This window comes from Danio aesculapii, chromosome 7, assembly GCF_903798145.1.
Source record: "Danio aesculapii chromosome 7, fDanAes4.1, whole genome shotgun sequence".
In the NCBI taxonomy this organism is placed as follows: Eukaryota; Metazoa; Chordata; class Actinopteri; order Cypriniformes; family Danionidae; genus Danio; species Danio aesculapii.
In genome coordinates this window covers 27,650,641-27,663,885 of record NC_079441.1, presented here as the reverse complement: position 1 = coordinate 27,663,885, position 13,245 = coordinate 27,650,641, and the positions used below count along the sequence as shown (strand labels likewise).

At 34.3% G+C, this 13,245-nt stretch overlaps 1 protein-coding gene across 1 annotated transcript; it reads right to left on the bottom strand.

Moving 5' to 3' along the window:
• Positions 1 to 262: 262 nt before the first annotated feature.
• On the bottom strand, positions 263 to 12,289 carry gnao1b (guanine nucleotide binding protein (G protein), alpha activating activity polypeptide O, b). Its single transcript, XM_056461506.1, has 8 exons — positions 11,801 to 12,289; positions 11,663 to 11,705; positions 9,297 to 9,438; positions 7,098 to 7,258; positions 6,493 to 6,621; positions 4,206 to 4,335; positions 2,129 to 2,282; positions 263 to 1,586 (listed from the first exon to the last, which is right to left on the bottom strand). Exons 1-8 carry the CDS (start codon positions 11,916 to 11,918, stop codon positions 1,399 to 1,401), a joined length of 1,065 nt encoding a protein of 354 aa, XP_056317481.1. The 5' UTR covers positions 11,919 to 12,289; the 3' UTR covers positions 263 to 1,398.
• Between the last annotated feature and the right edge of the window lie 956 nt (positions 12,290 to 13,245).

Here is a 13,245-nt window from a genome sequence, read left to right as displayed (position 1 = left end):
TTTGTTCGGTAAAAGTGTTTCCATCGTAGTTTATGCGCATCTTTAATTATCGGATAAAAAGTTCATCCTACTCAGTTATATGCAGACGTTTTTATGCTCATTTTCAAAATGTAAGAGCATCTTGTCGTTTCCATCAACCGTTTTTTCATGCACATATCCAAAATGAGCCTAAAAATAGGTGGATGGAAACAGCTTGTGAGAGCTGCAGGTTAAAATACGTTACCAATGTTCAAGGAGAAACAAATCAGTGCACAGTCAGTAGTTGGTGCTAAAGTGTTTTCTTTTTTAATGTAAACATTTCATTGGTCGGTCAGAAGACTAAACCCAGCAGTACAGTGCGGTATCACCCCAAGGGAGGAAAGAGAACATTCAGTGCACTGAACAAAAAAAAATCCATCCACAGCAGAGAAAAAAAGAGGAGGAAAATGGGAAAAGAAATCTGGGTTAAGTAACAGGTCATGGTTGAATAAAAGAGTGTGCATGCACCACACACACATCTGTACACACACTCTCGCACATGATCAGCTGAAGAGAGAGTGAGATAAAAAGAAGCGTTCAGTAATTCACTTATATACGAGTCAGAATTACTGTCTTATCGTTTACGCTCTACAGTCTGTAAGCTAGTTCATTTGTATTCATAGCCCAACATGGATAGGGTGCACGGAGTGCGGGGCGATACAAAAAAATGTAAATACATGCGCTTATTATTATATAAATAAATAAACTACATCATAATTTATACAGAAATGAAACGATTTTGAACTATTTGTGCTCATGTTGAGTGAGAATGTTGTCAACGTCACAATTTGTCAAGAGGCTTCATTCGCTGAAAGGCATTTTTACGTCACAGCCTGAAGCCAGCAAGTCGAGACCACCCCTCCCCGAATATAAAGGACGACAGTCTTGAACAACTTTGGCTTAAGACATTCAGTTTCTCAAATGACATTCAGCTCTGCTAAAGGATTCCCAGTATAATGTGCTCTCAGTTTTTAGGTTTGTTTTTTTAGAAAAGCCTGCTTTTGAGATCGTTTTCATTTAGGATCAAGTCAGCACTCACGCAGCTGTAACCCTTCGTGTGTTTTCACCCGACAAACACTCTCACTCGTCGTGACTGACACTCACACACATGCACTCATGCGTAAAGCATCTATGCCCGGCCGAACGCTCATTTTACACTATACATGCACACCCGTACGTTATTTACTCCAGCAATGTACTGACCAACTACAAAAGAAAACGAGGGATCGATAATCTAAACAAAAAATATCAATTCAAAATAAACTGACAGTGAAATGAAATTAGGGAGTGCCTTGGCCAAAGTCACAGGGGGTGTCAGTTCGGTCACTTGTTACCGTTTTTTTTTTTTTTTTTTTGCAGGGCAACAAGTGCATTGGGAGCTCAGTAGAGGCCACAGCCGCGCAGGTTGTTGGCGATGATGATGTCGGTCACAGCATCAAAAACCACCTGGATGTTTCCGGTGTCTGTGGCGCAGGTTAGATGACAGTAGATCTCTTTGTTAGGAGAGCGGTTCTTGGTTTCAAACTGACCCTGAATGTACGAGGCGGCCGCTTCGAATGTATTTGGGCCTGCAGGAGAGATAAAAACATGATGAAGTCACTTTCCTGTGTATGTAAGATGAGAAATTTACAGTTGAAGTCAGAATTATTAGCCCCCTGTTTATTCCTCAATTTCTGTTTAATGGAGAAGATTTTTTCAACACATTTCTAAACATAATAGTTTTACTAACTCATTTCTAATAACTGATTTATTTGATCTTTGCCATGATGACAGTAAATAATATTTACTAGATATTTTTCAAGACACTTCTATACAGCTTAAAGTGACATTTAAAGGCTTAACTAGGTTAATTAGGTTAACTAGGCAGGTTAGGGTAATTAGGCAAGTTATTGTATAATAATGGTTTGTTCTGTAGACTATCGAAAAAATACTGCTTTTATTCTAGTCAAAATAAAACAAATAAGACTTTCTCCAGAAGAAAAAACATGATCAGACATATTGTGAAAATTTCCTTGCTCTGTTAAACATAATTAGGGAAAAAAGATAAAAAAAATCAAAGGGGGGCTAATAATTCTGACTTTAACTGTACATTAGTGCGAGGTTGAGGTACCTGTGTATTCCGGGAAGCAGATACTCAGAGGAGATTTGACAATCTTTTCACCAAAAAGATCCTTTTTGTTGAGGAAGAGGATGATGGAGGTGTCGACAAAGAACTTATTGTTGCATATAGAGTCGAAGAGCATGAGAGACTCATGCATACGGTTCTGCAGAGGAAAAGAAAAGAAGTGGAATCAAACTCACTTGCCTTTTAGAACCTGGATATAAATTGATTTCTCATAGGAACACTCCACTTTTTTTGGATATTGGCTCAATTTATAAGAAACTTAAACAGTTAAACTGTTGAGTTTTACCATTTTTGAATCTATTTAGCCGATCTTTGGGTCTGGTGGGAGTACATTTAGCGTAGCTTAGCATAAATCATTGAATCAGATTAGACCATTAGCATCTCGAAAAAACAACAACGATTGACTCTTCTGTAGTTACATTGTGTACTAAGAATGACGGAACTTAGTTAAAACATTGGTATTGTTTTGTCTAAAAAGTACTATTAATATGAAATCATGGCACTTTTTTGTTATTTTAGGCAAAAATGCACTAAATACTTAATATATTTAACAGAATAGGTGATCATATTAAACTGTATCATTTTATAAGATTAAATCAAATAGGTAAAACCTTGTATTTAATAGAATAGTTGCTAAGTAGAAAGATTTAACATGACTATTAATATTAGTATTTAGATTTTTAGTCCCTAAATAGAATATTTTAATGTGACTATGAACCACAAAACAAATACATTTTTTGGCAGGAATGGGGATAGGACAATATTCAACCCAGGCTCATTATGAATAAGTACCCCTGTATACAATTCTGGAGAGCACGAAATATGTCCAAGGAGTTATTTTTTGTTTTCGCAAATCTACCAGAGGCTGCTGTGTATGCTTCAGATCTCAGATTTCTCTCACGAATGCCATTTGCACTTGCTGCTCTCACGTAAATTCACCAGAGGCTGCTGTCGACTAACTGATTGACCGATCGTCCGATCTCCCTGCCAACCGATCTCCCTAAACCCAACCGATAGTGTTTTCAAAAGCACAGACTGACTCGTCTACCACCTTCCCTAAACCCAACCAACAGTGTTTTCAAAAGTAATCCAGAAAAAGAAAAGCCCTCACGACCGGCTGATTTTCACCACGTTCTCACCATTCTTTACTTGTTTATTTTTTAGCCTTTTCTTTTTGTTTTGCCTGCTTTTTTGGACCGTTCTTCACCGGACTCGAACCCTGTCGTCTCGGTCAACTCCTCTTTGTGTCTCAAGTCTGCCGACATATGCAGCGAGCCACTAGACGAACTAGTAGCAGCAGAAACAGCCGTCCACACAGAGGTAAGTGGTCAGCTGGTAGCGCGAAAAGAAACAGTAGTCGTCGACAGCGTCATACGGCCCCGTAGCATTCGTTTTAAAGACAAAATGCAGCCATGCGTAGCTATGGCTACATAATTCGCGCTCTCTAGAAGTGTATACCAGTATAATGTATGTACGTTTTTATAATGAACCTGTATTACCAATATTTGGCTGAGATACAACTATTTGAAAATCTGAGTGTTCAAAAAAATCTAAATAATGAGAAAATTGCCTTTAAAATTGTCCAAATTAAGCTTTTAGCAATGCTCATTACTAGTAAAAAATGACGTTTTGATATATTTAAAGTAGGATATTTGCTAAATATCTTCATGGAAGATGATCTTTACTCAATATTCCAATGATTTTGACATAAAAGAAAATCAGTTTGACCTATACAATGTATGTGTGGCTCTTGCCAAATACCCATACAACATAAGACTGATTTTGTGGTCCAGGATCACAAATGTCATCAAATAATTCTTTTTCTAAAGGTGCCTGACCAGATTTTTGGAATATACTGGTGAAAAGTCAGCAATTGCTCTCATTTGGTAATTCAGATCAGTTTCATGTTTTTTGTCAAAGTAAAATTAATTATTATTACAAACTAATAAATTAAAAGATGAAGAAATTATTTTTTCCCGCATTAATTTACCGTGAAATGTCCTAATGTGAGAAAACAAGTAGTTTAAAAGATCAGGCAAGTGTAGAGTGTGGTAGTTTTCACCGTGGTCTCATCTTCATGGAGCATTTGGTCGTATCCGCTCATTGCCACACAGAAGATAATGGCTGTCACATCCTCAAAGCAGTGAATCCATTTCTTCCTCTCTGATCTCTGTCCTCCCACATCAAACAGCCTGAGGACAAACATCACACACTCTCAGGACACATGTGAAGCCATATACACGCATGTGCGCACACACACAACACTCAAATCAAGCAGGTCAGAATGCATATTAATACACAAAGTAGGTCAACCAAACACGAAAACACACCGATGAAGGGAATTCAAATAAATCACCGTTTTTAGTTCCTTCTTGACAAACAGACTTTGATGTGATCGCTTTTACATCTAAATACTCTTTCAACTGAACGAGAGATTCACAATAATCTTTTACAATACTTTTTCTTTCCAACATTTCACAAAACAGCTTTAAATAAATCATTATATTTCAGAAAAAGACTTCATGTGATACATAGTAACATGCATAAGTTATATCACAATATAGTATAATGATGATTCTAAAAAATATCCATTAGTAATAATATAATATAGGTCAAAGACAAATAAAGCCTTTTAAGCATTAAAATTATACATTTAAATATAATTTTAATAATGTGTAATAAGATTAATAGTTTTTTAAGCATTTTAACGACAATACAATTTATAATGATCACTTATTCTTAATAAATTCTTTAATATTTTAGTATATAATATATTATTATATAATATATAATATAATATTTTATAATTTTTTCAAAAAAAAAACGTTTAATAGTCATTACAAACTGAAGATCTTAACAGAGCAACTCAAACATATAAAAGAACAAAGTACATGAAAAAGTAGATAATACAAGGTGAAATAATAATATAAAATAAACAAATAATAAAATAAATAATAAAATAAATAGATTTAGGGGTGCGTTGGGGGGATTTGCTCACAATTCAGTTATTTGAAATAATATTCCTGTCTTCAAAATACGACAGGAATGGTCTCCAAACTTTAAAGGATCTATTATTTGAGCCTTGGGTGCAATATTTGAGTTTTTCTAGCTTTAGATAGACCATGACATTTTCTACTTAAGTATTTTTAATTTGTTACCACTGAATGACACTGGATCAATGGATTATTTCACCCATATTTAGATTTTTTTTGAATAAAAGTAAGTTAAAGCCTTGAAGTAGACACTTACATTTATTATGTTCCCTATGTATATAAAATCACAGAGTTTGATATAGGTTTTACAAAGTGATGTAAATGTGACAAACATCCTTCTTCCTACACAAGGCAATAATTAATAATAATTATTCATTATATTCAGTATAATAACTGAGTTATTAATAGAAGAGTTATTTTTTTCAGTTTTTAATTATTATTATTATTATTTATTAATTCTTATTATTATTATCATCATCATTTTGATAGATTTTAGGATGCACAGTAGGCCTGTCACGATACCTATTTTTTGTTGTACGATATATTGCACCAAGATATTTTGTGATAAACAATATTATTGTCATTTCAAGACCATTTTATACCACTCAATCTACAGTGCCAGAATGACAATATAATAACATCACAATGCAAGTACACTCTTCCAAAGAACACATAATATTTTATTCTTAAGAATATTTTATTTTATTAAAGTCATTTTAACAATTTAACAACAGTAAAACGTTTTACATTGGTTAAACTTACAAACTCAAGTTTACCAGCTGCCTTGAATATGTGAGATTTAGTTAAATATATTGTGAAACTCAACATCTTAAGTGGAAACAAAGAATCTCTCCAAGTTGAGTTGACTCACATTTTTAGGGCAGCTGGTGAACTTGCGTTAGTTAGTTAGTTAACTTTATTTGTCCCCTTAGGGAAATTTTATTTGCAGTGTTGACTGCAGTGTTCACTTGAGTGTGTAGGTTTAACCAAGTAACGCTTTACAGTGTAGGCATTGGAATCAGAATGTGAAAACTCAAATCCTAAACAAATAAATAATAATAAATGTCAACAAAAAAGTCCAAGGTAAAAAGTAACCGAGGCTGTGATTTCTGCTGATCCTTTTTCAGTTGCAGACGCCCACATGAAAATATACTATAGTAATTTATAGTAAATACTAGTGTTGTTTAACCATACTGACACTGATACCTCCAACAGGGATAGAGCTGTTGCACATAAAATCAATAATATCAACAATAAATAATAATATCAACAACAATAAAATCAACAATAATTTTTGAAATAATGAAAATTATAAAATAAGTTTAATTCACTTAAGAAAATCAAAACTCAACATACCTAAAGTTAAGATTCTTGAATGAAAAGTGTGTCTCGACAATGCCAGTAGTTTTGACTCGGGTTCGGAGAATGTCTTGTTCAGTGGGCAGGTAATCTGGAGACCCAATGCGCTGCAAACTATCAAGGTAACTGAAACACAGAACGTCTATGTGTTATTAAATGACATATAATGAAGTGTATGAATAGTTCTTGCATTATCATCACTTTGTGTGTGTGTGTGTGTGTGTGTTGGCTGTCCTTATTTCACCAAGTGGTCCTGAGACAAAAATTTTGTATGATATGACATGGGACATCAACTGTCTCAGCCAATCAGGTTTGCAAAACTATTATTATTATTTAATTTTTTGAATAATTATTGAAATATATAAAATATATTATTATAGTAATAATAAAATTAAGTTTGGATTTATAACTTAGCACTTTTTATACAGCAAAAGCAAGATAACTCTAGTAGTTTGCATGGATGAGTTAGCAAAGGTGCTAACAAATGTTGATTGGCTGAGTTGTTGTCCCTACATTACTAACAAAACATTGATCTAAGGACTTCAACCACTTGGTAATGACTGGACTACCATGTATATGTGTGTGTGTGTATATAAACTGACTATTGTGCGGAGTCGTTGAGCTGATACTCTCGTGAGCGGTTGAAACACGCTTGAGTTCCAGTATCGGTCCACAGACGAATCATTGCACCCAGCAGCTCTGTAGAGTACGGCTCTGTGTCTTCCATACGACCCACCACATCAAAAACCATCTTAGCATCTGCCTGCAAACACACGGAGAGGTTTTAAGGGCAAATTGCATTGGCAACCACGATTCCACACACTAGGTGTCACTGTAGCTCAACGCATTATGCGAGGAGGGTTGGGGTAAAGCAAGGTGAGGTCAGTCACCGAGGAAAATCCAATGCAAACATTAAAGAACACTGAAACTCAAAACAAGTGTGCACTGGGAGATTAACAGTAAGTACATTAACTGTTGTGTTCTGCCGCTTTCTATTGTTTTTACTGACTTACTTACTCTCTCCCAGGGCCATTTATATCGAAATTGATATTTAGCTGCACCATATTGCTGTTTCTTAACATCTAGTTTTTATGAGGTGAGTTGTTAGCCCAACACTTAACCCCCAATCTGGAGGACCAAGACATACACACACAAACTACGAACAATTTAGCTTTTGTATTGTTTTTACAAACTTTAAATTTATACTATTTATTAATACTATTAATAAAATTATGTTATTAATTATACTATTATAATAGTACATATTATACTATTAATAAAAGTCTATATATAAAGTATTACATTATATTATTAATAAAAGTCTCTATATACTATTTATTACATTATAATATTTATAATGTCTATATATAAACTATTAATTACATTATAATATTTATAATGTCTATATATAAACTATTAATTACATTATACTATTAATAAAGGTCTATATATAAACTATTCCATTATATTATTAATAAAAGTCTCTATATACTATTTATTACATTATAATATTTATAATGTCTATATATAAACTATTAATTACATTATAATATTTATAATGTCTATATATAAACTATTAATTACATTATAATATTTATAATGTCTATATATAAACTATTAATTACATTATACTATTAATAAAGGTCTATATATAAACTATTCCATTATATTATTAATAAAATCTATATATAAACTATTAATTACATTATACTATTAATAAAGGTCTATATATAAACTATTCCATTATATTATTAATAAAATCTATATATAAACTATTAATTACATTATACTATTAATAAAAGTCTCTATATACTATTAATTACATTATATTATTAATAAAAGTCTATACATAAACTATTAATTATATTATACTATTATTAAAAGACATTATACTACTGTAATAGTATATATATTAGACTATACTATTATAGTATAATATATGCTATTAATTCCCAATGCTGAATTGCGGCTGGAAGGGCATCCGATGCGTAAAACATATGCTGGATAAGTTGCCGGTTCATTTCGGTGTGGCGACCCCTGATAAATAAAGGGACTAAGCCGAAAAGAAAATGAATGAATGAATGAATATACTATTAGGGAAAATCTATATATACTATTAATTACATTATACTCTTAATAAAAGTCAAGAAACCCGAAGATTTTCACATGATAATCTGGCCAACGACATTAAAAACTCAGTGATGTTATGTTATGTTAATGTTAATTATGGTAATTTCTTAGTTAATGCCTAATATCACATCCAGTTAAAATCCAGTTATTCTGAGATCTCTGGAGATTTGCACTACATTTTAAAATTAATTTCAACATATAACTATAATATGGCTTTTTTCACTGTTGATTTTAATGCATTAACTAACATTTACTATCAAGACTTTATTGTAAACTATTGTACTTTAGCATCCTTCTGCAATTTATTTTATTTAAAACATTTATTTTGAACATCTAAACATTCCACTGTAGTGACCCCTAATAAATAAGGAACTAAGCCAAAGCAAAATGAATTAATGAATGCATGAATGAATGAATTTTGCTCTGAATATGTATATATAATAAAGTATTTTTTGGTTATTATACATTAAGTAACCTTTTTATTGTGATAATAAAACAATTATAAATACATATATTTAATAAAACATCATGATTAAAATAGATTATGTTGATTCATTTCAATATTTACAAAATTTAATTGCGTATTTTGAATCTTCTTCTTCTGCCACACCATTTTCATTAGTCAGTACGCAAGAGTGTGTATGTACATGTGTTCATGTGTGTATACATACATATCTGTCCTTGTCTGAGTACTCTATTCCAAGAGTTTCCATGGCTCGCAAGATGGCGGAGAGGCTCTGAATGGTGTTGCTATAGACCACAGGTTTAAACTGCTTTACATCATCTCCAGAGAACCCATCTTCATGGATAATCCTGACGCAGACACACAACAGATGAAAGCCATTATAAACACACACACACACACAACATGCAAACATGAAAGGTCAACGGCTATAATGCGTGTATATATCCATATGGCTGGAATGTGTGGTAGCAAAAATAGTATGATTAGAGATTATGCAATAAAACTATGCTGCGTTTCTAAAGGCTCGATAGTAGTTGTTGGTTGTTTTAATATTTTAAACCACAAGTTAAACTGTAACCATGTAATAACTGCATAACAGTAATAAAAAGTTAAAATGTAACTAGTGTGAGTGTATTTAAAACCTCAAAATATGCCTACGGTCGGAGATACAGTTGTGTGAGATTTGAATTACAAAAACGTTGTAGGTGGAGTAAAATGAGTATAAAATATATTTATTATGTGTGTGTTTATAATACATTTTATTTGTTTTAAGATGCAATTACTAGACACACGCACACACACACTTTTAAAAACAAAGGTTCTATTTTTGTATTTTTTTGGTTGAAGTGGTGTCAACTATTTATGGTTTTTATGGCTATGAACAGTTCTTAAAATAAATATTCTTAGTGTCAAGAACATTTTAATAATCTTTATAATGAGTTTTTTCTATTATAAGGATTCGCTTGTGCAATGTCAAGGTTTTTACTAAAATAAAGGTTATAAGGATGGCATTGAAGATCAATCTTTGGTTCCAAAAATAATTTGTCAATGAAATGTTCTTTAAACAATCTTTTTTTGTGTGTTAGCATGAAAACCAAATGCAAAATAATAAACGGAAAGGTTATTTGCATGTTAAACATCCATCGTGGAATGACACTCTTAAAAAATAAAGGTTTTATTTCCATGAAGAACATTCAGCATTCACAGAACCTTTCCATTTCACAGGTTTCTTAAGTCTTTAACTGCCCCACCAAGAAAAGATGTTTTGGATTGCATTTCTTAACTCCAAATGTCGCTAGTTAACACACTCAATGCATTTTATTCAACACATCCCATAATTTATAAAATTCCAGCCTCTACCAAATAGTAGATAGGTCGGTTTATTGTAAAAGTACCGGAATTAATACATATACTATGAAAAATCTGAAAATATGAAGTGTAAGACCAATTTATTTAAAAAACATTCAAAATAAATCAGTTTTTAATACTAAATCACTGTTTTTATGTATTTTTGAAGAAGTATGCCATAAAATAGTTTCAGATTCTGATTTAACATGTTTTCTTGTTGTTTTTTTTTACAATAAAGCCAAAATCAAATGTAGTAGTGCACCAGGATTATGATTTTTTTGAAAACCAACAATGCTGTGTGTGTAAACTATTATTTAAAACAGTCATTCTTTACATGACTTTAACACTTATCATTTAAAACAGTCAAAACATGGTCAACCATTTGGCAGAGCAGGCGGTTAAAGGGTTAATAGGCAAGTTTCTTTACATTATTAATATGTTCTTCACTCAAAAACAAAATGAGTTCTCTACTGCCCCACAACAACACACTGTTCTTTAGAGGCATTTAATTTGGAAAACTACATGGAGGTGTAAGGTTTGCCATGGAACCAAAGATGCCAATAAAGGGTTTTAATATTTTTAGGAGTGTATATGTGGCAGTTATGAAAATGTAAGGTTAGGTGGCATAGTCCCGGTAAATCCGTTTAATGGGCGGATAACGCTAAACGAGACTGCAGGGATCAGGCACTAAAAGCCACCCATTAAGATTAATACAGAGAAAGATTCTAATGCCTCCCTCTCTCTCTCTCTCTCTCTCTCTCTCTCTCTCTCTCTCTCACACACACACACACACCACAATACAATACAATACACAACACACATACACTCATGAACTCTATGTCTCTCAAGCACACACAGAGGACAAAATGAACACAGGCCTTAATGCATAACACGGCACAGCACACAGATTAAATGCGCATGACAAAAACGTGAAACATTAAGGAAGTTTGGAGCCCCGACCAGCAGAAACAACTGCAAGGTGCACGCGCGCTCTCGAGCTTCGCTGCACACATGCGAATAACACACTCACACACACACACACACACACACACACACACACACACACACACACACACACTGAACAGCGCTGTCTCATGGGGAGAGCCTGTGTTTCAGCACTACCACACACAGAACAGCGCGAGACAAACACTTCCCGGTCTTCAACATCGCCACGAAGCGAGCAGAAAACACAGCAGACGTAAAAATAAGAGAAGCCGCACTTACTTCATCTGTTTGACGATGGTGCTCTTGCCCGACTCCCCTCCGCCTGCGGAGACACAGCCCGTGTCAGTGCCACACACACACACACGCTCACACACACCTGCAGGCAGCATCCTTATTCCCCGATCCCGCTCCACTTACCCAGCAGCAGTAATTTGACATCTTTGGCTGCGCTTATTCCGTCCTCCTTCAGGTTTTTCTCGATGGCTCTGCTGCGATCCAGAGCCGCGCGCTCCTCTGCACTTAACGTGCATCCCATTGCAAGACCGAGAGTCGGGACGCGCGACAGCTGTATCCCAAAAATCCGTCTCTGTCCCACACTCTCTCCTCTCGCGCTCGCCGAACAGTCTGCCGATCGTTGCTAAAGCATCCAAACCGAATCGAGGTCAGGGACAGGCTCGCGCTCCGGCCTCTGGATTGGGAGGAGGTCGTCCTGCTCGCGCTCCGGATCGCGGGTGTCTATTGGGCGGCGGCAGTGACAGCCTGCACGAGCTCGGCTCATCCTGTAGTTCCCTCCTAATGCGCGAGGGGCAAACCCCTCTCATCCTGACGTCACAGCAGGAGCAGGGTATGGCGCGAGAACATCTGCTTTGTAGCAGCAGAAATACAAAACACTGAAGGGGTTTGATTAGCTTCTGGACGATATTTGGATGTTTGATTTATTAGCATTTATTTTAACTTATTCGATACTACTGTAGGATCATATATAATGTATAAATATACACATATTATAAAAATAATCATATTAATAATAATAATAATAATAATAATATGAATTTATTAATCTTTTTTTTTTTACACATTAACAGAGTATTTTACCCAGCATTTAATTTGGGGGTGTCCATATTTCATATTATTTTGGTCAAAAACAGTTTGAGTTTACTGAATTTATTCATTCATTCATTCATTCATTCATTCATTTTCTTTTCGGCTTAGTCCCTTTATTAATCTAGGGTTGCCACAGCGGAATGAACCACCAACTTATCCAGCATATGTTTTTACGCAGTGGATGCCCTTCCAGCTACAACCCAGCACTGGGAAATACCCATACACTCTTGCATTCAAACTCATACACTACAGCCAATTTAGTTTATTCAATTCACCTACAGCACATGTTTCTGGACTTGTGGGGGAAAACCGGAGCACCCTGAGGTAACCCACAACAACACTAGGAGAACATGCAAACTCCACACAGAAATATCAACTGACCCAGTTGGGGCTTGAACCAGCGATCTTGCTGTGAGGCAAAAGCACTACCCACTGCGCCCCATGCCACCCATAAATACTAATAATGTATATTAATATTACTTATACACTAATACTGATGAATACAATTTTAAAGAAAACTGGAAACATGTAAACACTGATTTACACAGAATTTGTTATTCCAGCTATGGATTTTAATGGTTACTGTTTTCCAACTTGCTTTAAAATCTCTTCATTTAATTTAACAAACGAAACTACAACATGTTAAAAAAGTGAAGGGTGAGTAAATGGTACATTTTACTGTTTTGGGTGAACTATCCCTTTAAGTTAATAGAGACTGACAAAAGATGGTCTTCAAATCTGATTGGCTGGCAGCAGGT

Excerpts from the sequence above, each read along its gene's own strand:
- gnao1b (XM_056461506.1), bottom strand. The coding sequence starts at position 11,918 with ATGGGATGCACGTTAAGTGCAGAGGAGCGCGCGGCTCTGGATCGCAGC. Across the intron at positions 4,336-6,492 it reads TTCAAGAATCTTAACTTTAG|GCTGTTTGATGTGGGAGGAC; the intron begins GTATGTTGAGTT and ends GTTTGTCCTCAG. Across the intron at positions 2,283-4,205 it reads TCCATGAAGATGAGACCACG|AACCGTATGCATGAGTCTCT; the intron begins GTGAAAACTACC and ends TTTCCTCTGCAG.